We start from the raw sequence: 27867 nt of genomic DNA on the forward strand, positions 1-27867 counted from the left end.
CAGCAAAAAATACTTTGTCGTCAAAACTCCTTGAATTCAAACCCCAACTCTACCAGCTGTAAGCTGCATAAACTTACCAAGTAGGCCGGGTGTGGTGGCTCACGCCTGTAATCCCAGCACTTTGGGAGGCTGAGGTGAGCTAATCATGAGGTCAGGAGTTCAAGACCAGCCTGGCCAACATGGTGAAACTTTGTCTCTACTAAAAATACAAAAAATTAGCTGGGCGTAGTGGTGGGCGCCTGTAATCCCAGCTACTCAGGAGGCTGAGGCAGGAGAATCACTTGAACCTGGGAGGTGGAGGTTGCAGTGAGCTGAGATCACGCCACTGCACTCCAGCCCAGGCGACAGAGTGAGACTCAGTCTCAAAAAAAAAAAAAAAAAAAACTCACCAAGTACTTACCACACTGAGCATGAGCTGCTTCCACTATACAAACAAGAATAATAACCCTTTATTCAGGCTTATAACGAGGATTAAATAAAATATATGTAGATGATGTTGAACACTCTTTGGAATATGGTTAGTAATCAGGAAATAATATCTGTCATTTTCTATCAAGAGCTTTCAAAATATTTATAGCCCTTGACACGGTAATTTCATATCTAATCACCAGAATATAGAAATAATCCAAAATAAGGAAAAGGCTTTGCACAAAGAAATTCTTCAAAGTGTTATTTATATTAGTATTAAAAGGTCCAATATTTGAAGAATAATTAAGCATATTATGGCCTATTCACCAAATAAAATATTTAGCAATGACTAAAATGATATTTGCAAAGCATTCATAACAACTTGAGAGATGTTTACATAACATTTTAGTGCTAAAAGTGAGGCTACAAAAAACTAACATTTAGGATGATCAGAAATCTATACTATACAAAAAATACGTTGAAGGAAATTATCAGAATGTTGTCATTATCTCTGGGTAGTGGAATGATGAGGGAGTATTCATTATTTCCAACTGCTTTTCTGTATTTTTTCCAAATTTCTGAATGAGAGAAAATTTTATGCATACAATGTTTGCGTATGAAAAAATGTAAGTAAACATCATTGCATCAGCTTTCAGCAGATTTGTTATTATGAACTCATAATAAACCTTGATTGGCATATCCAACAAGAGATAAAAGAAGAAAAAGAATTTTAAATGGCTATTCTGGATGCACTCCATACGGGTTTGCCCTGCTCCATAAGGAGCAGTGGAGCCATAAAAAAAAAAAAAAAAAAAAAAAAAAAAAAAAAGAATCTTAAGGGAATACTCTGAACAAGTATATGTTACCAAATTAGATAACATAGATGAAATGGACAAATTCCTAGAACTACCACAAATGATTCAAGAAGGAATAGAAAATCTAAATAGTCATATAACAAGAGACAGAATAAGTAATCAAAAAAACTACACACAAAGAAAATCTCATGCCCAGATAGCTTCACTGATGAATTCTACCAAATATTTAAAGAATTAATACCAATTCTTCATAAACTCTTCCAAAAAATGGAGGAGAAAGGAACATTTTCCAACTCATTTTATGAGGCCAATAGTACCCTGACAGTTAAATCAGACAAAGATATCACAAGAAAACTATAGATCAATATCTCTTATGAATATAGATGCAAAATTATTCTACAAAATACCAACAAACTGAATTCAGCAACACATGAAAAGTATTATACACCATGACCAAGGGGATTTATCCTAGGAATGCGAAGTTGGTTTAACATCAATTAACATAATATGCCATTTAATTAACATTATATGCCATATAATAAAATAAAGGACAAAAACCACATGATCATCTCAATACATGCAGAGAAAGCATTTGACGAAATTAAACACCACTTTGTAATAATAAAAAATCAATAAACTAGGAATAGGAGTGTGTTTTCTCAACCTGAGAAAGAGCATCTATGAAAAAGACACAGCCGATATAAGACTTACTGGTGAAAGACTGAATGCTTCTTCCTTAAGATCAGGAACAAGACAAGGATGGCTAGTCTTGCATTTCTATTTGACATTGTAGTGGAGGCAAGAAAACGAAACAAAAGGCATTGGAAAGAAACAAGTAAAACTACATTTGCAGATGACCTGATTTGTAAATAAAAATTCCTAAAATATCCACTAAAAACCTATTAAAGCTAATAAATGAGTTCAGCAAAGTATACAAGACCAATATACAAAAATCAGTTTTTAAACATTTACAATAAACAATCCAAAAATGAAATTAATAAAAATCCATTTATAATATCAAAAAGAATAAAAAACCTAGGTTAAATTTAACAAAAAAAGTGTAAAACTTATACTCTGAACACTACAAGACAGTGGTGAAAGAAATTAAAGATCTAAATAGATGGAAAGACACCCCATGTTCAAGGATCAGATTATTTAATTGTTCAGATAGCAATACTCCCCAAATTGATCTATAGATTCAACACAACCCCTGTCAACATTCCACTTGGCTTGAGACATTGACACATTGATTCTAAAATTCATATGGATATGTAAGGGACCCAGAATAGCCAAAATAATCTTGAAAAAGAGAAACAAAGTTGAAGGATTCATACTTCCCAATTTCAAAACTTTATTTAAAAAAAAATTTAGTAGGCCTGGCGCAGTGGCTCACACCTGTAAACCCAGCACTTTGGGAGGCCAAGGTGGGCGGATCATGAGGTCAGGAGTTCAAGACCAGCCTGGTCAACATGGTGAAACCCCATCTCTATCAAAAATACAAAAATTAGCCAGGTGTGGTGGTTTGTGCCTGTAATCCCAGCTACCCCGGAGGCTGAGGCAGGAGAATCACTTGAACCTGGGAGGCAGAGGTTGCAGTGAGCTGAGATCGTGCCATTGCACTCCAGCCTGGGCGACAAGAGTAAGACTCCATCTCAAAAAAAAAAAAAAAAAAGCTATAGTAATCCAGACACTGGTACCAGCATAAGAAAGACATACAGACCATTGGAATAGAATTGAGAGCCCAGAAATAAACAACATTTATGGTCAGTTTTGGAGCACAAGCAACCAAAGAAAAAATAAAGTGAACTTCATCAAAATTAAAAACTTTTGGCTGGGCACGGTGGCTCACGCCTGTAATCACTGCACTTTGGGAGGCCTAGGCGGGCGGATCACGAGGACAGGAGATTGAGACCATCCTGGCCAACATGGTGAAACCCCATCTCTACTAAAAATACAAAAAATTAGCCGGGCGAGGTGGCGGGTGCCTGTAGTCCCAGCTACTCCGGAGGCTGAGGCAGGAGAATGGCGTGAACCCGGGAGGCGAAGCTTGCAGTGAGCCAAGATCGCGCCACTGCACTCCAGCCTGGGCGACAGAGTGAGACTCCACCTCAAAAAAAAAAACAAAAACAAAAACTTTTGTGCTTCAAAGAACACCATTAAGAAAGTATGAAGAGAATCCAATGAATGAGAGAAAATATTTGCAAATCACATATTTGATAGGAAACTTGTATTTAGAATATATAAATATCTCTTACAACAAAATAATATAAAAATAAATAATTCAATTAAAAATGGATACATGATCTGAATAGATATTTCTCCAAAGAAGATATACAAATAGCCAATAAACACATGAAAAGATGCTCAATGTCAGTAGTCATTACAGAAATACAAATGTAAACCACGGTGAGATACCACTTCATACCCACTAGGATGACTATAATCAAAAGGACAGACAATAACAACTATTGCTGAAAATGTGGAGAAAGTGAAACCCTTATACACTGCTGGTAGGAATGTAGAATGGCGCAGTCACTTGGGAAAACAGCTTGGAAATTTCTCAAAATGTTAAACATAAAACTACCATATGACCCAGCAATTCCACTTCTGGGTATATACCCAAGAGAACGGAAAACGTATGTTCACAGCAGCATTGTTCATAACAGTGAAAAAGATGAAACAGGTCGGGAGCAGTGGCTCACACCTGTAATCCCAGCACTTTGGGAGGCCGAGGTGGCGAATCACCTGAGGTCAGGAGTTCGAGACCAGCCTGGCCAACATGGTGAAACTCCATCTCTATCAAAAATACAAAACTTAGCCAGGTGTGGTGGTGTGTGCCTGTAATCCCAGCTACTCTGGAGGCTGAGGGAGGAGAATCGTTTGAACCCGGGAGGTGGAGGTTGCAGTGAGCGGAGATCGCACCACTGCACTCCAGCCTGGGTGACAGAGCAAGACTCTGTCTCAAAAAAGAAAAACAGAAAAAAAAAAAGCTGAAACAATCCAAATGTCTATCAATTGATGAATGGATAAATACAATGTGGCATATTCATATAATGAAATATTATTCCGCAATTAAAAGGAATAAAGTACTGATACATGCTACAACATGGACAAAGCCAGACATAAAAGGTCACACAATGTATGACTCCATTTACATGAAATGTCCAGAATAGATAAATCCGTAGAGACTGAATGTAGATTTGTGGTTGCCAGGGGCTGAGAGGAGAGAGGAAGTGCTTAACGGATAAGGGGTTTTCCTCTGGAGCGTCGGAAATGTCTCGGAAGTACATGGGGTTGTGCTTGCACGACACTGTGAACATACCAACTGCTACTGAGTTGTTCACTTGACAATGGCTAATTTCATGTTACGTGAATTTCACCTCAATAAATCACAGGTATTTGGAAGAAAAAGCAATCCAAAAATCTAAGCTAATATTTCCACTTACATGCAATGTTTTAAAAGTTGAAAAGTATTTCTTTTTTTTTTTTTAATTGAAAAGTTTTTCAAAAAGAGAGAGAATTTGTTTTTACAAGTTGGACTTGGCTTTTTTTTTTTTTAACCTAAGAAATCTGGCTAAATTTACAGAACTGTGAGTAATCCTAGATATAAAAAGATCATTTCTCTTTACTCTCAGCTAATAAATGTCTACTATAGTAGTAGAGTTCACATGGAGCTTTTGAAAGAGTTATTTCATGACATCCTTAAAGATTTGAAAGAGTTAGTACACCTCCTATGTCCCTTCCTACTTTCAGAGATGAGTTTCCTACATCATCAGCACAAGTCAGCTGGGTAGGAGAATAACATTTGATTCCCAAAGGAAAACATCCCACGCTAATTAGTATAGCGCACTCTGCATCCTAAACTCTCCATCTTAAACCTGAATAAACTTCCAAAGGCAAGATGTGGGATAGAAGTTGGAGAAATTACCTATAACCTAGACATCAAAGAAGTGGAGTTTAAGAGCAAATTACTCATACTGATTGTCCCAGCTTATTTACTTGTTTTTATTTTAATTTGCTTGTTGGAAACTCTATCCCTAAACGCTCAAGTTTGTTTCAACTAGATGCCAATAGCCATGAGAAAGAACCTCAGTACAAAATAAACAAAGTGATTTAAGCTTCTAATTCTACGGGGGTAGAGAAAGGCATGCCATCTATTTAGAAACAATACACCTTTTTTTGGAAACAGATGATCTAGCATTCTCCCAATTCTCCTAGAATATTTTTAAAACATGAGGCAAATCTCATGAAGTTCTGTGTTGAATAGATATAGAAATAATGTGATCATTGAGTTATAAAATCCAATAAAAATTCAATGATGCTACTAAATGTCACAAAAGTAGGGATACAGCTATTTATAAAAGTATTGAAGAAACACACATAAATTACACTGTCTTTCTTGTTCCCTGACACTGAGTTTTAAATTGAGGTTTTATATTGGTACATTATCGACTGAAATTAAATGAATCATAAAATATCTCTAAGACAATACTTTATGGTACTTCATAAATTCAAAGCTACATCTTCCTAAATGTAGTTTCCTATGCTCCTCTAATGATGCCTTGTGCAAATCACACAGGGCAGCTTGAGCATCGTGGGAGTAAATGAGAAAGGGGGAGAGGGTGAGGCCAGTTCATTTTCCCCTTTTCATTCATAACCACAGGCACATTCCAAGTACTCACATGTCTCAGATTTCCTGGTTTTCGTTGAAGAACTGCTGCATCCCATGACTTCTATCTAAATTATATGTGTTCATGAATTCAACTTCTGATTTTAAGACAGAGTGTGAAAAGTCCCTCCCTTTAAGCTGTGAGGAACCACTCTTAGCCGATCCTCTTCAGTCATAGATCCTAATGAGTAACACACAGGAGGGAGGGAAGGAAACCGCCAGTTAACCACATGGTAGCTGAGGGGCTGCTCAGCAGGATTCATTTTATGCTTCTTCTGAATCGCTGTTCATCATGTGATGTGGAAAGTGATCAGACATAATCTAATCCTGGCTTATTTTCCAAAACACAGCAGCAGCTACAGAGCAGCTATAGGCTGCTTCTCTGCTAGACATAAATGAGTTTCTCCATGTCTAGGTCACATCCAGCTCTGTATAAAATAGAGCATTCAAAATGAAAAGAAAAATTGAAATACGACAGTGTACGATTTTCTAATTTAAATACGGGGAATGGGATGTGGAGGAGCTGACATAATTAACTGTTTTGGTTTTCAGCTCAAAGTAATTCAACCTATCTAGGCTTTTAAAAACACAAATTGGAAGTTGACTATGAGACAAAAACAACATATTTAAACAGCTATGCTGAAATTCAAAGTGAGTTCTTTGACAGTATTTCTCGGAATAAGTTGGGAACATTTGTTTTATTTAAAAAAAAAAAGGAGACAGCCGGTCGTGGTGGCTCACGCCCGTAATCCCAGCACTTTGGGAGGCTGAGGCAGGCGGATTACGAGGTCAAGCGTTTGAGACTAGCCTGGCCAATATAGTGAAACTCTGTCTCTACTAAAAATACCAAAATTAGTCGGGCATGGTGGTGCATGCCTGTAATCCCAGCTACTCGGGAGGCTGAGGCAGGAGAATCGCTTGAACCCAGGAGGTGGAGGCTGCAGTGAGCTGAGGTGGCGCCACTGCACTCCAGCCTGGGCGACAGAGCAAGACTCCATCTCAAAAAAAAAAAAAAAAAAAAAGGGAGACTCGAAACCTCCCCCCAAATTGAGGAATCGTAATCTGTGAGAGTGCCCTTTTATTTATTATTTGAGATGGAGTCTCGCTCTGTCACTCAGACTGGAGTACAGTGGTGTGATCACGGCTCACTACAGCCTCGACCTCCCAGGCTCAGGTGATCCTCCTGCCTCAGCCTCACTAGTAGCTGGGATTATAGGTATGTGCCACCACACCTGGCTAATTTTTGTATTTTTAGTAGAGATGGGGTTTTGCTGTGTTGGCCAGGATAGTCTCAAACTCCTGATCTCAGGTGATCCACCTGCCTCGGCCTCCCAAAGTGCTGGGATTATAGGCATGAGCCACCATGCTCGGCCAAGAATGTCCTTTTAAACAAGCTCTCTGGGCACTGCTGAGGCCCGTCTGGAGTCTAACCTCGTGTTCTGTAGTCCTTCTCAGGAGCTTCCTGACTCCCATAATCACTTGATGTGAGTTTTCAACAAAATTCCTTTCCATATTATACTGTCACGTCACTTTTTAGGGTGATGTCTCCTTTATTTTGTGATGCTCCAAACCAACCTGATCTAATATATTTGCATTCTTTTCTTTTTTTTTTTTTTTTTTCCAGACAGGGTCTCACTCTGTCACCCAGGATGGAGTGTAGTGGCACAATCACGGCTCACTGCAGCCTTAACTTCCCAAGCATGTGCCGAGACACCCGGCTAATTTTATTTTTTTGTAGGGACAGGGTCTCCCTATGTTGCCGAGGCCGGTCTCAAACTCCTGGGCTCAAGTGATCCTCTGACCTGGTCCTCCCAAAGTGCTGGGATCACAGGTGTGAGCCATCTTGCCCAGCCCTTTCTGCATGTCTTGACAGGAACAAAGTCAGCGAACAACTGACATAGCTATCTTTCCATTAGTACTACACCAAAAGCTTCAAAATTTCAACTCGACTAAAGAAAGGGAAAACTAAAATAAGCAAAATATTTGAACTATGGCAATGTTTTGAACATAACAATAAGCTTAATAAACAGATTTTCTGACCAGAGGTGAACCTGATTATTTTATGTATTGAATTAATTAGCCTTCCTAAACTTTCGGTTATTTCGAAATTTTTATTTATTTTTTGAGACAAGATCCTGCTCTGTCACCCAGGCTGGGTGATGCAACCATGACTCACTGCAGCCTCCACCTCCCAGCCTCAAGGGATTCTCCTACCTCAGCCTCCTGAGCAGCTGGAACTACAGGCATGCACCACCATGCCCAGCTAATTTTGCACTTTTTTGTAGACACGGGGTCTCACCATGTTGCCCAAGTTGGTCTCAAACTCCTGGCCTCAAGCAATGTGCCCACCTCAGCCTCCCAAAGTGCTGGGATTACAGGCATGAGCCACTGTGCTTGGCTCTGTTTCCAAATTTGATAAGCATTTCTTTCGTGTCTTCCTTATCTACGTCATGACTAAAGAACATTAACAAGGTCAGATCCAAGGGCAGGATGAGCCCCGCGGCATTCCACTCCAAACCATCCTCCAGGTTCACCAGAGATCCATCACCTTCAGACTAGCTGAGTACATTTGTTCAGTTAGCTGGTAAACTCACCTATCATAACTCTCATTTATCTGTGAGACATCCCGGAGAATTTTACTAAATGTTTTAATAAAATGATGATATGTATGTATTTTGATACTTTGACATTCCAGCTTATTCCAGCAAAAGAAGAGAGAGGAAAGGAGGAGGAGAAAAGGAAGGAAGGGCAGAGGAGGAAGGAAGGAAGGAAGGAAATAAATTTGGCAAGATTTTTAATAACAAAATCATAGAAGTTTAAAGGTGAAAGAGACCTTTAAAATTACCTAGTATTCACACAAAGTGCAAGGAAGTTAAACAACTTGTCCCATGTCATATAGACCTGTGGTTGTCATACTTCGTTGCACATGAGTGTCACCTGGGGAGCTTTTCAAACTCCCAGTACTCAGCCTGCACCTCATTAAGTCAGAATCTCTTGGGGTTTAAAAAATACTGATGCTCAAGTACCACCTCCAGAGAATTTGACATAATTGGTACTGGGTGGGGGATTGGGCATCAAGATTTTTTTTTTCCAGTTTTCTAGATTCTAATACCCAGCAAAGTTTGACAATCTCTAATAGAGATGGTATTTTAGCAAACCCATGGTGCTGCATAGTGATGATCACATTTTCCTAGAAATGCTTTGGCTCCATCTATTTCAAGCTGAATTTTTCCAGAGGTCGTGTCAGGCCAATGAGTCTGTAGCTTCTAGCATATACTCTTTTCTCATTTTTGAAATTGGGGCACTGTTCATCTAGGAATTCATCTAGTCCTGGTGACATTCTCAAGGTACCTAGATCAGTGCTCTCCAACTTGAGTGCTCACAAGACTTATTGGGGGTGGGGGGATGCAGATTCCCAGGCTTTACCAACAATACTCAGATTCAAAAGTCCAGGGCCTTGGAATATGCATTTAAAGTGCACCGTGCCAGGAACTTTGATGCAAGCAATCCCCATATCTCAGTTGGAGAAACACTATTTTCCAACAGCATCCAAATCTCCCTTGGGCTTTGCTCCATCCTCATGCTATTTTTTCTACCCCTTTTTATGAAGACATAAGAATTGGGGCTGGGTGCAGTGGCTCTCACTCATAATCCTAGCACTTTGGGAGGCTGAGGCAGATGGATCCTTTGAGCCCAGGAGTTCGAGACCAGCCTGGGCATCATAGGGAGACCCCATCTCTACCAAAAAATACAAAAAATCAGCTGGGCGTGGTGGTGCCCACCTGTAGTCCCAGCTACTCAGGAGGCCGAGGTGGGAGGATCGCCTGAGCCTGGGAGGTCAAAGCTGCAGCGAGCCGTGATCACACCACTGCACTCCAGCCTGGGCGACAGAGTGAAACCCTGACTTAAAAAAAAGTATATTTTTTAATTTAAAAAAGAAAACAGGGAAAAAAAAGAATTGAGCATTTAGTAGGCCTTAAACACTGATTGGACTGATTGATATATTTCAATTTCGATTTTCCTTTTCCAGAAAAAAAAAAAGCAATGTCTCAATGTCCCTCCAGAGGCATTTGGTTTTCGGTCACCCCTCAGTTAATCCACAACAAACAAAATTACACAACAAACACAATTTCATATAAAAGATTCACTAAGAACTAAAGCGCATCAAACTTGAGTATATTTCTGTTAGACTATTAGCCCCACGGGCAACTTCCTAAATAGCCCTTGAATCTCTGGCACCTACATGGTGTCTTCCATATTGCAGATGTTGGATAATGGTAAATGAATGAATGAATGAACAAAGGAATCAATATTTCTAGGCCAGAGTCCTTTAAAAATTCAGTTGCTAAAAGTCATTATTAATGCATCATTTTGTGCACAGGTATGTGCTATTCAATTATACAAAAGCATTTTATTAAATCAGAAAGGGGTAGTACTCATACATCATTTTTAAAGAAAGTTTTTAAATCATGATGGAAAGACGTGATGATTGTTCTAGAATTTTTTGATTATCCATTAGAAAAAAATTGGCTATTATAATTTTTACATTATTAAATAAATATTACCAATTTATTTTTTTAACTGTTTTTCTCTCAGGTAATAGGTTATAAAAAAAAGTCAGTTCTTTTTCATTGTCACCAAAATATGAGCTGGTTCAAGCAAGGTGCCACTTACCCCTCCCGTGTACTACACCACCTGGGCTTCCAGGAGAGAGAGAAGTGAGTTTGTAAGCAGTGCGTGCACCTTTGAGGACGTCTCTGATGTAAAGCTGATAAAAATGATTGGGGATTTTCCATGACTTGGTAAAATCTAAGCTTCTTCCATTTCCCACCCTCTGTTAGCATTTAAGTGCATTAAAGAAGTCTGAAGAAGTGATTCCCTGAGGTGTGAAAAGGGTTCTCAGGCTCAAAGAGGCGGGGGGGCTTCCACAGGGTTCACAAAGGCCCAAGAATGTCCTAGTGGGTAACACAAGCCCCTGGGTGGATCTTGGCAAAAAAACAGCTTGAAACTTGCCCAGTGCTGCTGTCCCTTCCAATATACACCAAGGATGGTTTTAAAGAGTAAACATGAAATAATGATTCATCACTGGCACTCACTTATAATTTGCAAAAGGAAAGCCTTCCGCTAAAAGGTTTTTACTGTGTGTATGTTGGGGGTGAGTGGGTGGAACTGATAATTTTCAGTTTTTTTCATGCTAATCTTTCACTTCCTTCCAATGCTGAAAATACAAGGAAAGAACAAAAGACAGGCTGTGGAGACAAACCAACCTTTGCCACCAAGCACCCTCCAGCCTCCCCGAGTTGTTCTTGTTCATTCTTAAGGTGATTTGATTTCTAAGCTCATCTCTATCCCACTCCCACACCTTGGCTCAGTCACCCTGACACGACCCCCTCTGGCATTCTAGATGTCAGTTTCGTATTTCCCATATTAGAATTCAGCTTTTCCTAGAGATGTTGGCTTTAGCAAGAAACTGGCTTTAGTTCTAGCCCTGAAGACCTGGAACCCATAGTCATTCAACTGGAACCAACACCCTCCACCCCCACCCCGACCACCACAGTGGGAGTGAAGTAGGCAGGTATAATTCTTCCCCCTTAGATTGTGCTAGCATGGAGAACAGATGCCTCATCAGGCTCACCCTATTGCATTCTGCTTGGTATTCATTGCCACAGAGGTTTTATAGCCTGAGGTCTGTGGCCTAAATATAATGAAGAGGCATAGGGTGAGGCAGAGGAGTTCCTGGCAGCCCGCGCCAGAGAGGTCCCTTTCACCGCTACCTTTCCAGTAGAACAGTGCAGCAATTACTTATGTCTGGGATCTTAACTGAGTAAGGGGAGGTCTGTAAGACCAAGCTGGTGATTCTTCCTGGGTCTCGCCAGATGAGAGGATAAGAAAAGGGAGGAAACTATACTGACCACCAGAAGGTGTTTGAAAGTGTCTGCTGGTACGTCAGACGTGATTGTAATCAGGTAACAGCTTGGCCTGGTGCCAGGTTTTCCAAAGCATGTTTGTGGAAGAAGAGTTGTATGTGGTTTATGATTCCAGGACTAAGACCAAAATAAAGGTCTCACCATCACATGATAAGTTCAGGGGATGTGGGGTTGAATGGGTTTCTTTAATGCAGGACTTCTCAGAGCCTTTAATATATGAACATACATTGTGAATCTCTCAGAAAGAGCTGACCACTATTTCCCAAACAGCCTAGCTAGGGGCCCTTTTGAAGTAAAGCATCTCAAGAACTATTGTTCCTAACGGCCTGATGCTGGCCCAGTGGAGCCTTGGGTTTAGAAGTCAGACAACAGGAATTTGAATTCTCAGCTAGTCATTAATTCCCCTATACTTCAGTTTCCTCATAAGAAAACAGTGATCATAATCCATGTCTTACTGACTTGTACTGAGGACTGAGTGGTGGGAAAAAACTGGCTTGAACAAAGACCAACTGTTTTTAGCTGATGAGTTAGGAGGGGCCGTGCATGGGTGGGGACCCACTGTGTTTGTTCAAGTCTCTTTCTTCACAATGCTTTGTCTGGGGCCTCCCAAAGACTAAGCCCTTTGGGTACCTACAGGTTCTGGGATAATTTAAGAGTCGCAAAGCGATAGGCTCTTTTCCCTTGAGAGCTCTAAGATCTGAAAGAATGCTATACCAGTAATCACAATAGTAGCTAAAATCACTACTATTTATTAAGGGACTACTACTTACCCAGCATAGCAGGTGCTTTATATTTCTATTATTTCAGTTCACTCTCACAGCAAACTTTCAAGGTAGTATCATATCCCCATGTTACAGATAAAAAAACCGAGACTCAGAAGTTCAATAACATATTCCCTGGCACGGCTGATTAGTGGCAGAACTGAAGACTCGCTCTGTCTAATCAGTAAGGAACAAAAATGTCTGCCCACTAAAAGGCTATGCCTTGTTCTCAGGATCCAATCTGATCAGTTCGCATAAGAACTAAATCACTAAAGAGAATTTTGAACACTGTAAGGAATTCTGTTTCCATTCTTACAGATAGCTAGAAACCTCTAAGATGACAAGAAGCCAAGAGAACTAAAGGAAGATTTCTAAATATGAAGGTGTGCAGTGGAGTTTGGAGAATACTCCCTGAGGGGACCTAGAAGGGTTTCTCAAAGGATCCCTTCCCTCATTTTCTAGCTCTCAACCCAAGTGACCAAGGAGATTTTCCAAATATCAAGTTCATTTGAAATAGGCCACAATCCTTCAGATTGCCAAGTCATCTGTACATCTTCTTCAATTGATGGCAACTGATGTAAAACCAGCATTTTTGAGAACAATCATTCCGAGAAATTGCAAAGCAGTAAGATATACTCCAAGGAGTACACATTCCCTGTTCCATTGCCACACAATATATGTTTATGATGTAGACTCCTGCTTGCCCTAAATGCCTAAGAATAAACAAACATATTACCTGTTTCTTCTGCTTGGCCAATGTAGAGGTTTTTCCTCACCCCAGGTGTTTCAAAGAAAATGAAGACAAGAAAAAAACTTCTCTCTGGGGAAATGCAGAGGTCTGAAAGAAAAGAGGTACAATTTCAGCTCTCTCTGAAGCACCCCACACATATACACACACACACACACATACACACACACACACACACACACTACTCTGCAGAGAGAGCTCTTTCTTAAATAAACAAACATATATACACACTCATACACAAAGAAATAACTAGAACAGGGCCAGGCTGCTTTGCCTTTCAGCCTGGAAGGCAAGCCCAGAGCAAGAATCTGGGAGACAGTGCGCTGGCGGTGAGTGCAGCTCTCTGCCCCAACCCTGCTCTGTTCCTGGCCTGGAGATGCACTCAAGTAATGGGCTGCAAAGTCAGCGGCCACGTGACTGCTTCCAAAGGGACCAGGCTCTGCATGGGCAGGACCAGGCTATTGTTTGCATAAATAATCTGCCATCAGTACAAAATAGAAAAGAGAATTTCAGTATATAAGAGCAGAAAAGCATTCTTTAGGTAAACTGAGGATAGTTTTTAGAAAACGTTACAGTAACCTGGTACAATTAAGAGAAGTGAAAAAATGAAACATTCTTCCTTGGTTCTAGAAAGGTGTGGGTTTAAGGGAGCAGCCACTGGGTCATAAGACATTTGTACTCCACCAGCTGTTCAATAGCTCCTTGTTGGAGAACCTACCTGTGAAGGGAGAATTACCTCCCTTCATCAGCAGAAAGGGAAAGGAAAGTTGGCCTGTAATGTTGCTGAGTTTGGGGGAGGAGAAAAACATACTTGAAAATTCAAAGTGCCCATGGCAGTAATGGATGCCAGCAGCCACAGTTCTGCTATGTTTGAGGCAATCTAGCAGTGGTCTTGTTCCCAGAGTCTCATGCTGACCGCGGCTGCGCCGCCAGCAGTTTCCCTGGCAAACTCTTCCTAGCTGGTGACACAGCATACATGTTTTCAAGCTTACTGGTCTTAGGCTTTGCCAGCTAAAATTTACAGGACTCCAGCCATAAACATTTCATAACCCCACCCAAGCTGCTCTTTAGCTCAATTCTGTTCTGCAAATGAGAGCCACAGGAGATCTACTAGTAAAGTGGTTACCTAGTTTGCCATTTAATCGGATGGAGTCACTTGAAAAACAACTGGCGAGGTGGTTCTGGGCTTCTGTTCTCCTATTAGTATATTAACCTCACCAGAGGGCCTCATTATGAGGCAATACAACCACTTAGGTTTCCATGGTGGGGACGCCAAAAGTAGGACCTGATGAGGCTGCCACACAAATTGTAAATGATAGCATAATTACTCAGGCTCCAAAAAAATAGTGGACAATGTAGCTATACAGCTGGCTCTCCCAACCAAATGCCTATTCAATCCTCAGCCATTAAATTATGGCTATGTCTAGATACAGTTGTTCCAATGTCACCTCCTCTGTGTGAAGCCTTTCCTGAATCACCAAAGGGGAATTAGTCACTCTGTCTTCTGGCTCTCAAAGCCATGTGTGCGTCCAATTATAGAGCTGCTCAAAGTGTGCTGTAATTTGCCCTTTTACATGTGAAATCCTAAAGGGAAAGGATCTATTTCATTCCTCTTGGCATCCCCAGTTGTGTGTGTGTGTGTTTTATTTTTGAAACAGAGTCTCACTCTGTCACCCAGGCTGTGTAGCAGTGTACTCTGGGCTCACTGCAACCTCTGCCTCCCGGGCTTAAGTGATTCTCCTACCTCAGCCTCCCGAGTAGCTGGGATTACAGGTGTACACCACCACACCCAGCTAATTTTTGTATTTTTAGTAGAGACGGGGTTTCACCATGTTGGCCAGGCTGGTCTCGAATACCTGGCCTCAGGTGATCCACCTTGGCCTCCCAAAGTGCTGGGATTATAGGCGTGAGCCACTGCGCCTGGCCACATCCTCAGTTTTAAACCTAGTCATTACTGAATGCAAAAGAGGTACTCACCAAATATTTGTTTAACCACAGAAAGAAAGGAAAGCAGGGAAAAAACCTCATGATTTAGGTTGTTATTTTAATAGCCAGCCCCTGGACCACGAATTGGATTGGCTGTGCCCTTTATGCGATTTGTTGAAAACTCAGAATTTGCTTTAAATGAACAACTTCTTTGTATTTTTCCATTGTAGAAAGAACACTGAAATGTTACTGTGAGCACCAAAGGGGTCTTACAGTCAGCCTCCAATTGTTGCATGAACCAACATTGATGTAAGTGAATAAATCACAATAATGATAACATCTATTGAGCACTGACCATGTTCTAGGCACTTCTAAATTTTACATATGTTAATCTTATCTAATCCACACACCATCCTCTGAGGTATATACTATTATGATCCCTCTTCACCCATTAGGAATTATAGCCTAAAATCAAACAGCAAATGAGGGGCAGAGTTGGGAGTTGAACCCGGGCACTTTGGCTTTAGAACCCCTGCTTATTATAATCATTTTACTCTACTGCCTGAGTCAGCACCTTGTGTGTTTGCAAAATTCAAGCTTCAGCCTCTTCTCAAATGCTCTCTGGCTTTCCTACAGCTGACCAGGGATGTGTTCTTCCAGCCTGAAAAAAGAAAAAATGACGGGCAGAGTGATGTTAACAGTTTTAAACCATCCTATGTGGCAAGCACCTCCTATGTGGCAGGCGCTGCTGAGGGACAGAGACATAAATGGTAGAGAACAAAATATATACATGATTGGATATTGGAATATACACACCAGGTACTTATAACAGTGCCAGGCACATAATAAGTATCTATTACATGAATAAATGAAAGCAATACAGTATGACAAAATAATAAAACAGGTAGGAGACACTCCAGGGGTGCAGAGAAAGAGCGCTATCTCAGAAAGGGGGATGAGGGAAGGCTTCCTAGAAGTGATGCATGGGTGGAGACCTGATGACTGATCAGGCATCTGCCAGAGGAAAAGAGGTGGGAAGAGGGGGTTCTCATAGCTATGCATATTCTACAGTACTTAACTAGGGTGTGAAACGCAGGAGGGGAACTAGAAATCAAAATGAACTTCTTTCCTAAAGATAATGCTGCAATTACATAGAGAAAGGTGCCCTGATGTTAAGACTGAAAAAACGGCTGCCCTCTCCACCTCTTCAGGCTGGACTTAATCTCTCTTGATTGCCTTCCCTTCCTTTCTCACTTCCCCACTGCTGTACTTTCTTTGCTCCTGCCTTCCAAATAAACTTGCTCTCAAAAGTTTATCTCAGACTCTGCTTCTGAGGGATCCCAACCCAGGACATTTAGTTAGTCCATGGCAATAGCAAACTATGAAAACACGAGGGGAATGGAGAAGCCTGACTACCTCTCAAGGGAGAGAGAGGGCATTGCAAGCAAGCCTCTCCTATTTCATAAGCTTCCTGGAGCTTGCCACAGTTCCAATTTCTGCCCAGGCAAAGTAGTTCTAATGGGCAGCTCCCATTATTGATCATGACACACCCCGAGAAGTACGCTAGAATCGAGGCAAAGCAGCTGGACTGGAGAGGAGATTAAGAAAACAGTGGCATGTGCAGATCTATTTGGTGGTGGGTACTTAAGGTTTCTGCTTGTGGCTCCTGATACCTCAAAGCCCTGTAGCACCAAAGTGGGGAAGCTCAGAGAGGGCTGGCCTCTCAGCTCTGATGACTCTGAGCTAGCCTCCTGATGTTGAGGCCACTGGCAAGCAACCACACCCAATCACCACTTCCTAACCCCTAGCAGTCTCCAAAACTGGGGTAGCTGCCCCACGGCAGATGCACAGAGATCTGCTGGAGAGCAGAAAGCAAAACCTCAGAACTCATATGTTTATCTATTTTCTTATTCCTGTTAACTTTTCTATTTCCATATATATTTGATCATGTACACAATAAATGAGTTCAGCAGTATTAGCTGTAAATAAATAAATATGCTTGGTCCATTCTCACCAAACTTACTGTGAGGGGTCCATGATCAAAAAAAGTTCAAAAAGGCTGGGGGCAGTGGCTCACACCTGTAATCCCAGCACTTTGGGAGGCTGAGCAGGGAGGATGGCTTGATCTGATGAGCTGGAGACCAGCCTGGGAAACATAGCAAGACCTCATCTCTACTAAAAAAAAAAGAAAAAAAATATTAGCTGGGTGTGGTGGGACATGCCTGTTGTCCCAGCTACTTGGGAGACTGAGGCAGGAGGATCACTTGAGCCTGCAAGATCAAGGCTACAGTAAGCCATGATGGAGCCACTGTACTCCAGCCTGGGCAACAGAGCAAGACCTTGTCTCACAAAAAAATAAATAAATACATAAAATAAAAGGACTCTAATTTAAAGAGTTTGCTCCCTTGTGAAGAGAAGGAATACCAAGTAATTTTTCACTTAAATAGAAAAAGGATCAAGCATATTTTCAAGGGTGAGTTCTGGGTACTGAAAAATCACATTAAGTAGGAGAAAAGAGAGGACAGATCTGGCAAGTCATTAGGAAGTCATTAAAAGAAATTAAAAGTGGGTTATGAATCACCATCAAACGGAAGAAATTCATAAAGGTCAGTGCTTGCCAAATGTTTCTATTGGGGTCACCTGGTGAGCAGCCACAAGGACAGGCTAAAACAGCCATCACGTTTTAAGGTGTGGAAGTTCAGTTTTCAAAAGGCTCCATCTTAGATATAAAAGTTGAGCTTTCCTTGGTTGTGATTCAATAAATAGATTAATAGATATCAGAATTTTAATTCAGACCACTGCTTAATCTAACCCTAGTTTGGTCCTTGATGGCTTGAGTTTAAAGAAATTCCTTAAATTAACCCTGAATGTTCATAAATCAAATCAAAAAGCTTCACAGAAGGTTCTGGTCTGGGTAAGATGGAAAAAGGACATTCTACCCACTCTACTCTTTCTCTCCCATGGGATAAAGCTATAAAACCTGGACAGAATCCATGAAACAGCTATTTGAGGACTGTGGCAGACAGACTCTAAGCTGCCCCTGATGATCCCTTCTTCCTGGTCAATTCACACCCTTGTATCATCCCTCCTCTTCAGCATAGGCTGGACCCAGAAACTTGCTTCTAATCAATTGAGCATGGCAATGGTATTGGGATGTCACTTCTATGACTAGGTTATAAAAGACTGTGACTTTCTGTCTTGCTAGCAGACCCTATGGCCTTCACAGCTTTTGCGCTTTCAATGAAGTAAGCTGCCACGTGGGAGAAGCCCATGTGGCAAAGGACTGGGGGAAGTCTCTGGCCAAAAGCCAGCAAGGAACTAAGGCCCTCAGTCAAACAGACCACGAGGAACTGACTCTTGCCAACAACCATATGGACTTGGAAGTGGATCCCTCCCCAGTCAAGCCTTCAGATGACAGCAGCCCAGTCAACACATTGTGTGCAGCAGCTCACGACAGATGCTGAAGTAGAGGGCCCAAGTAAGCCACGCCTGGGTTTCTGCCCCACAGAAACTGTAAGATCATAAACATGCGTTGTTTTAAGCCACTAGATTTTTTGGTAATCTGTTCCACAGCAATAAACAAGTAACATGAGGACTCTGAAAAGTAAATAACAGAAGGCAGATGAAGGAAACAGATCAGAGTTTGAAGTACCACTGAACTGACAGTGAGTTTACCTTTTGTTCCCTCCAGTTCTTCCAGGCCAGATTCAAGGAAGCAGAAATTAAAATTAAAACCATGAGATACCACTATATGTCTATGAATATAGCTAAGTTTGGGTCGGGGGGTGGAGGTTGAGACAGGGTCTCTGTCACCAGGCTAGAGCACAGTGACACAATCACAGCTCACTGCAACTTTGACTTTCTGGGCTCAAGTTATCCTTCCACCTCAGCCTCCCAAGTAGTTGGGATCACAGGCACATGCCACCATGCCCGGCTAATTTTTGTATTTTTTTGTAGGGACTGAGTTTTGCCACATTGTTCAGACTGGTCTGTAGCTATCTGCCTGCCTCAGCCTCCCAAAGTATTTGCATTATAAGCATGAGCCACTGTGCCCAGCTAAAAAAAATTTTTTAATACAATATCCAGTGCTGGCTAGAATGTGGAGCAACTCGAACTCTAACACTTTGCTGGCAGGAATGCAAAGTGGTACAGCCACTCTGAACAAGAGTTTGGTACTTTCTTATAAAGTTGAACATATACTTACCATATGACAGCAATCCTATTCCTGGGTAGTTATTCTAGAGAAATAAAATTTTCTATTCATGCAAATCGTGTATACAGGTTCATATGGTCAAACACTGAAAAGAGCTTAAATGTCCTTCAGTGAGTGTCCCACAAACTGTGGGACATCCATACAATGAAATGCTACTTAGCAATAAAAATGAATGAAGCTGATACACACAACCTGGATGGGTCTCAAAGGCATTATGAGAGTGGAAGAGGCTAGGCCGAAAGGGATACAGACAGTTATATGGCATTCTCCAAAAGACAGAACTATAGTGACAGGGAACTGATCAGCAGTTACCAGGGGTTTATGGGTGAGGGAGGGGAGTGACTACAAAGGGCTAGCAGGAGGGAGTTTTGGCGGGGCAGGTTCTGTATCCTGATGATGACAGTGGTTATGCTAATCTATCCATGTGTTAAAATTCGCAGAACTGGCCGGGCATGGTGGCTCACGCCTGTAATCCCAGCACTTTGGGAGGCCGAGGTGGTGGATCACCTGAGGTCAGGAGTTCAAGAACAGCCTGACCAAAACAGTGAAACTGTATCTCTACTAAAAATACAAAAAATTAGCCAGGCATGGTGGTGGGCGCCTGTAATCCCAGCTACTTGGGAGGCCAAGGCAAGAGAATCCCTTGAACCCGGGAGGCGGAGGTTGCAGTGAGCCAAGGTTGTGCCATTGCACTCCAGCCTGGGCAACAAGGGAGAAACTCCATCTCAAAAAACAAAAAACAAAAAACAAAAAAACCCCACAGAACTGTACTTTAGGTTAGTGGAAAAGTAACTGCAGTTTTTGCAGAGACACGCCCATGTACTACTGGAGTCCAGAAAGAAATGAGCTCGACCTGGGAACGCCAGAAAATGTTTCATAGGGCATAAAAGATGGAGAAAGACATTCCAGGGAACATGGGAGCCCATTATATTCGAGATTGGGGGATAGAGGGAGTACAGAGCAAAGGCTGGGAGCATTAACCTGGGGGAGGTAAGTTGGTGCCACCTGTGTGTTCTTATAAATCACAGCAAAGAGTCTGGACTTCAACTTATCAGTCAGGGATTGTCCTTTCAAATGCTTAATGGGCTAGGGCAGATAATACAAATGACTAAAGCAGCCTGGGCGGAAACCATGAGACACTGTAGCGAGTTTTTGTCTAAATGAGGTAGCTGCTACTTACTGGTAGCTCCATCTTCGGCTGCTATCCAGAAATCACAGCCCAGTGTTGCCTGATGTAATTTTCCAAGAGAAGCTGAAGATAGTTGTATGTATGATCTCCTTATTTTTAAATGTTAGCATGAGTATGTTTCAGCAAATTTATGAAGCCACTGATTATAGGGTGCACTGCTGTTTTATGTACCGATAAGAGAGAACACCACCACTGATCAAATTATGACACTGTCCATTTCAAGACACATCCCAATATCAGAGCTGCTAAAATGTGAAAAAATATATATACATCTTAGAATCAACAAAATACAGTCATTCTCATTTTCTCAAAACGCCGTACAGACTGCGTGGATTCCTCTTAAAGCTGCCAGATTGCAAACTCTGTTTAAGTCAAGGGGAGCCTGAGGGTAAGCTGATTAGATTCAAGGTGCAAGATCACTCTGGGGATCAGATGGTGATGAATGGGGAAAAGCAGGTAACAGGAAGACCAATGAGGAGGCTCCTGCAATAATCCAGGAGATAGATGGTAAGGGCTGAATTCAAGTCATGGCAGCGGGGATGAAGGGGAAGGAGGAGTCAAATGTAAAAGTGTTTTATGTAATAAACCCCACAGGTCTCAGACTGGGCATGGAGAGTGAGGGGGAAATAGACATCGAGGGGGATTCCAAGGTTTTTAGTTTGGAAAAATAAATAGATTCATCATTTACTCAACAATATTTACTGGGTGTCTACCATGCGCCAGGCACTATACTAGGTGCTGTGGTTACAAGGGGTGGACAAGATAGACATGGTCTCTGCCTTCTTGTAATTTACAGTATAGGAGATGATGATATTCATTGCAATAGGGTATTAAAGGGTACAAGAGTTGGACATGAAGGGGGACAAGTGAGTTTATGGTGGAGAAAAATCATGAGTTTGGTTAGCAGTGTGCTAAATTTCAGTACTTGTGAGACCTCACTGTTGAAATATCCCATAGGCAGTAGAAGTCTGGGTTTGGAGCTCAGGAAATAAATCAGGACTGGAGAGTCAGATTAAATAGGTCATGAGGTTGCTGACAATAGCTGAAGGGATTAGAGAAGATAAAATAGCCAGGGAGAGCTTGTAGAGTAAGGCTATAGAGGCAAAAGCAGAACACTGGGGAATAGGGACATTAAAGAGAATGAAAAGAGGAAGGAGCCAACAGGGAGACTAACAAAGAAGCAATCTGGAAAGTAAGAGGCCAAGGAGTGAGGGCTATCTATAAAGCAATGGAGATTTGAGTATAGTCCCTCTAAACCTACACCTAGAATTACTGCCTAGAAGCAATTTACCTTTGCCATGTACAGTTCAGATTGTCAGAGTTATGGATGTTTCACATGAATTCCAAATAGGCTTATCAAAACTGCTTCTAATTTAGAAAGCTAGGATATTTTTAAATATTGCCACAATCTGTTTCTTTATCTTGTATGTGCTTACGTTTTCCATGTATCTCAGATTGACATCTAGCATGAGTCAATGTAGAGCAATTTTGTAATTCCTTATTTCTTCTTCTTTTCCTTCTGCAGGAGCTACAATCTGCCATTCCAAGAATAAAAGTAAAACAAAGACTACACACTGATGCAACTCCCTCTCATGTTAAAGCACTGGGAATTGGGCAAAACTGATCTCGGCAGAGAATGGAGTCACTCTGCAAGACCATCATGAGGTTCTCTGCCCAGAGCTCTGTTAACAGCTGAGCCTGAAATGTAAGATACTCTGATCCTTTGGACTTGTCCAGAAAGGCCCTCAGACATCTTCATTTTATAGGAGAGGAAACCATTGCCCAGAGAAGTTAGGTGGCCTCCCCAAAGTCACAGTCTTGTGATTCAGTGACCAGAACTTTTTCCAGTACATCAAGGCGACCCAATTCCACCTCATACGTATATATTAAAACATAACAAACTTCATACATAAAACATAAAGACCACAAGAGTTGGGCTAAACAACTAAACTGTCAGAGGCCACAGGTTAACTTTTGATCACTGCCCCATGCCTACCCAGATCACCCTCAATTCACCTGGTCCACTGAGTGCTCTTACCTTTTCGTCGAGGTTTGATTAGGTCCACACAGGTTCAAGGGGAACAGCCTCCTAGATCTTCACTTTGCTGGTTGTTGACTCTTTCAGCCTGACCTGCAGGCTCAGGACACAATCTATCATCACACAGGTCTTATTGAAGAGGGTTTCCCAGTCTCATTTGGAATCTTCAAGAGGTAGATTCTAGAATGATCAATAGGTTGCCTTGGTGACCTCACAATGTAGGATGCAGATATGACAATATCTGCCAATGGAACGTGGATGACATGACCTGGATGAGAGGACTATTTCTTGCTTATTGAAAGGCAGATTCCAGCTTTCTTTTTGTCACCATTGCATCCCTGTCAACCATTTTTGTGTTCACGAACATGGTAAACAAAGAAAAGTTTGTTTCTTGGAGGAATGTTGATAAAACAAGGCCTGGGCCAGGCACGGTGGCTCATGCCTGTAATCCCAGCACTTTGGGAGGCCAAGGCGGGTAGATCACCTGAGGTCAGAAGTTCGAGACCAGCCTGGCCAACATAGTGAAACCCTGTCTCTACTAAAAATACAAAAATTAGATGGGCATGGTGGAGGGCACCTGTAATCCCAGCTACTTAGGAGGCTGAGGCAGGAAAATCACTTGAACCCGGGAGGCAGAGGTTGCAGTCAGCTGAGATAGTGCCACTGCACTCCAGCCTGGGCGACAGAGTAAGACCCTGTTCCATGCCCCCACCTCCGGCCCCGGCCAAAACAAAAAACAAAAAACAAAAAAACAAGGCCTGGAAAATATCCAGGGCTTTCTTTTCAAAACCCTCACTATTACTGCCTTAGATGATTAAGAGTTTATAGAGAAGTCTTTGGAAAAAACTTTCAGAGCATTTTCTTTTGTGCACTTATTCCTGGCTTGGTTTCATTCATATATTCATTAAATAAATATTTGTTGAGCATCTATTATGTGCCAGGTACTGTTCTATACCCTGAGGATATACCAGTTAGCAAAACTGATAAGGTCTCTTCCTTCCTAAAGCTTATAGGCTAGTAGGAGAAGTAAACATTAATCAAATAATCATAAGTGTGAAATTGCAAAGGACAAGTATTCATTTTATGAGAGTGAGGTGGGAGGTTGAGCAAAGGCTTCTCTGAGGAAGTCATCTTTGACCTGACAGTGGAAAGTTGAATGTGGATTAACTAGGTGAAGGTGTTGATAGGGGATGGAGTCAAGCATACACTTGAGCTCGTGACCTGGAGTAGCTAACTGGAGACTAGGATTGGGAGATTTTCAAAGGAGAATCCAGGATTCAATACAGGTCTACTTTACTAAAGCCGAAGCTCTTATTTTCACCAGTATTTAAAAGGTGCACAATCTGTCAGTCCTACAACTCACTTGCGTAAAACTCTAAAACAGCACTTCGCAAACTTTAATGCACTTACAAGTCACCTAGGGATCTTGTCCAAACACAGATTCCTGGGCCCAATCCCTGCTGAATCCCAACCTGATTCAGTAGGTCTGGGGTGGGGCTGTGAAGCTGCATTTCTAATAAGCTCCCAGGTGACAGTGAAGCACGCTTTGAGTGGCACTGCTCTGTAACATAGTACTCTTTTTATTTATTTTTATTTGAGACAGGGTCTCACTCTGTCGAGAGTGAACTATGATTGCGCCCAGGCTGGAGTGCAGTGGCACGATCATAGCTCGCTGTAGCCTCCACCTCCTGGACTCAAGTAATCCTCCTCGCTCAGCCTCTCAAGTAGCTGGGACTACAGGTGCCTGCCACCACACTCGGCTAATTTTTTTATTTTTTATAGAGATGGGGTTTCACCATCTTGCCCAGGCTGGTCTCAAATTCTTGGGCTCCCAAAGCACTGGAATTACAGGCGTGAGCCACCACACCTGGCCTCATTCATAGCTTTTGGAGTGTAAACCAAAAGAAAAAATTTAACCTCCCATCCCCCCCCCCCCCCCCCCCAGCCATTGGAATGGACTTCTTCCTAGGCCAGGGCACCTGAAAGACTGGTTCAGGCCATGACGAGAAGCAGGGATCCAACATGCCTCATTATACCTCTCCAGTGTTAATATGAGCACAGACCTTAGGTCGGATAAGAAACATTTACAATCTGTCCTCTCTGAAGCCTGCTACCTGAAGGCTTCATCTATCTACACAATAAGAACTTTGGTCTCCACAGTCCCTTAACCCAGACATCTCCTTTCTAGTGATCCCAGGTCTTTGGATAAACTCAACCAATTGTCAACTAGAACATTTTTCAATCTACCTATAACCCAGAAGCCACTCCCCCTCCTCCCCCTTGCTTTGAGTTGTCCTGCCTTTCTGAACTGAACCAATGTATTTCTTAAATATATTTGACTGAATTCTCACGTCTCCCTAAAATGTATTAATTCTACAATGATCTTGCAATATTTATGGTTTACTCAGTAGTAAGGCCAAAACAAAAGAATGTTGTGATATGTAACTACAGCAATGCCAAAAGCTAAAGATTTCAAAGACTTGGGAAAGAACGAGAGAAATAATAATCATAAGCAAACTGACGTGTCAGTAATATAGTGAAACTTCTCTAATTTATCCCAGTGAAGTGGGCTGTCAATTCTTACTCGGTGACAAGTTCAATTTATGAAATAGTTTTAAAGAAAAGCAACAAATTAATCTGATGTAACTAATGACAAGCAATGTCTATATGTTTAATAACTCTTTAGCAGGTCAATAAGAGCTATTTGTAATTAACACTTTCAGTTTCTGCCAGAAGCTCTGGATTTTATATGATGTGAGAAAAAAACCACCTCCCTTTCCAGGCCTCCTTTGTTACTTACTTCTGTCACAGTTCCCACTGATGTGCCACATTCCTGCTGGTGGCCTATGTGAAAACAAGTAGGCGAGAGAGCCAAGATTTCTCTGGATTGGTTTTCTGAGAAGGTTATGAAGTTAATATAGGGCCAAGAGTGAAATACTGTCATTTTAAAAAACTAGAAATGAACTCCTGTGTGCAGAGAAGAATAGGAAGATTAAGGAAGGGAAACAGGAGTAAGTTTTTATAATTTTGAGGAAATATCAGCTCTGCCACTTTCAACCTGAGGACCTTAGGCAACTTACATAACTCTTCTAGACCTCAGTTTCCTCATTTTAAAAATGAGAATAGGCCGGGCGCTGTAGCTCACACCTGTAATCCCCGTTCTTCGAAAGGCCAAGGCAGGTGGATCACTTGAGGCCAGGAGTTTGAGACCAGTCTGGACAACACAGTAAAGCCCCGTCTCTACTAAAAATACAAAAATTAGCCAGGCATGGTGGTGTGCGCCTATAGTCCCAGCTACTCTGGAGGCTGAGGCATGAGAATCGCTTGAACCTGGGAGGTGGAGGTTGCAGTGAGCTGAGATCGTGCCACTGCACTCCAGTCTGGGCAACAGAGTGAGACTCTGTCTCAAAAAAAAAAAAAAAAAAAATATTTAAAGAGAATAATTTAAGCGACAATCTCTTTGTAAACTATAAAGTGTTAAACAAGTATTAGCTACCATTTCTAGGAGAGGCCTGCATTTCCCAAGTGGATATACATCCTAGAGAAGAAATGTGGTCTGGCCAGTGGGTCAGGATGTGTCTAGGAACATAATAGAATAAGATTCTAGAGTCAGCTTGGGTTCAAGTTCTAGCTCAATCACTTAACAGCTCTGTGTGAGCTTGGGCAAATTACATAACCTCTCTGTGCCTATTGCTTCAACTATAAAACGAGGCTAGGGATAGCACCAACCACACCGGGTTGACGTAACGAATGAATGGGTTAATACACATCGTAGCAGCCACTGATCATTACTGTCCATTCTCCCTGTCTTCCTTACTAATAAAACCCCAGTTTTGTTATAGGTGGCAGTGTTCAGCCAACACAACTTGATTTGCCAGGTTCCCTTGCAACTATGGGTAGTCATGTGACACAGTTCTAGCTGTTGAGATATAAGCAGAAATCTACAGGTTGAGGCTTCCGGAAAAGCTATTTTCCCGATAAAAAAGAAAAGACTCAGCTGGCACAAGCCTCTTCTCTTTTGTCCTTCCCCCATTCTGCCTGGAACCAGGACACAATGCCTAGAGGAGGGGCAGCCATCCTGTGCACACTAGGAGGAAAGCCTCACACAGAGAATAGCAAAACCATGATGCAGGAGGGCGGGGCAAGCTTGAGACTTGGATGACAATGTGACACTGTGTATCTCCTGGCTTCGTATCATGTGGGGCAAAAACCAAGCGCTCTGTGTTAAGCCCCTGCTGTTCCGTTTACCTTATTTCAGGCAGCCAAACACATTCTCTAACCAATACAACTGTAAAGCAGCTTGGTGCCTGGCTCATAGTATTTAATAAATGTTAGCTATTATTATTATCATTGGGCCAGCATTCTGTTCCCTAACCATGTGGCTAGCAAATAGTCCCCTAACTTCCCTGTGATAGAAGCACAATTTTCCTTTTTGAAATCACCCCAGCTCCCTGTTTTTAGCCATGTGATGTGCATGGGACTGGCGCAGCCCCCAACTCTAAGTGTGGGCCCTGGCTGACTTACGCCAATTACCCGAACCCACTCCCCAGCAACAGCAACTTTTCAGGGACAAGCACATAATTCAGGCCTCAGATGGCATATCCTCTTCTCCTGACAAAAAGGAGTGTTTGGGGTGGGCACATAGCTAAAGAAAGGTATTATGAGTGAATCTTGGGGTACCTGGAGAGAGTGCTGGGACAGACTCACTCATCTCCCCCTAGTGTGGTGCTCTGAGCAAGGCTGTCACCATGAGAAGAGCCAGTACAGGGGGTGAAAGTGATACATGGGGAAGGGCCCACTGAAAGGCAGGGAAATGGAGCTGGAGCCCTCCAACCTAAGTCTCTGGATCAGATCTTACCTTTGGAAGTTTCAAACCAGATTCGTTTGAAACTGGTTTTGCCCAGTTTGGGTTGGATCTTCTACCACAGGCAACTACAAGATTCTTTCTGATACCGTTAGATGAAAAAAATAATAATTTTACTGTAAGGACTACATGCCTACAGGGGAACTTTCCAAATCCTGGTGTAGTGCATCTATTCAATAAAATCTATAGTCCAGCACAATATAAGTTCACATCAAAATAACCTTTCTAAAAGAAAAAATGACAGTAAGATTCACAATCCATTTTCAGTTGTGTGAATTCATTCAAATTTCTCTTCTGAAAGAAAAAAAA

The 27867-nt window shown here is 41.8% G+C and overlaps 1 protein-coding gene across 1 annotated transcript in view; it reads right to left on the bottom strand.

The window, feature by feature from the left end:
- Positions 1–23138, bottom strand: part of PPEF1 (protein phosphatase with EF-hand domain 1) — a 133589-nt gene extending 110451 nt beyond the window's left edge. Inside the window, 4 exon segments of the mRNA XM_003917475.5 lie at positions 5906–6073; positions 13317–13418; positions 15829–15915; positions 22695–23138. Coding sequence (XP_003917524.4) covers positions 5906–5951 — 46 coding nt within the window. The 5' untranslated portion in view covers positions 5952–6073; positions 13317–13418; positions 15829–15915; positions 22695–23138.
- Between the last annotated feature and the right edge of the window lie 4729 nt (positions 23139–27867).

This window comes from Papio anubis, chromosome X (assembly GCF_008728515.1).
Source record: "Papio anubis isolate 15944 chromosome X, Panubis1.0, whole genome shotgun sequence".
Taxonomy (NCBI): Eukaryota; Metazoa; Chordata; class Mammalia; order Primates; family Cercopithecidae; genus Papio; species Papio anubis.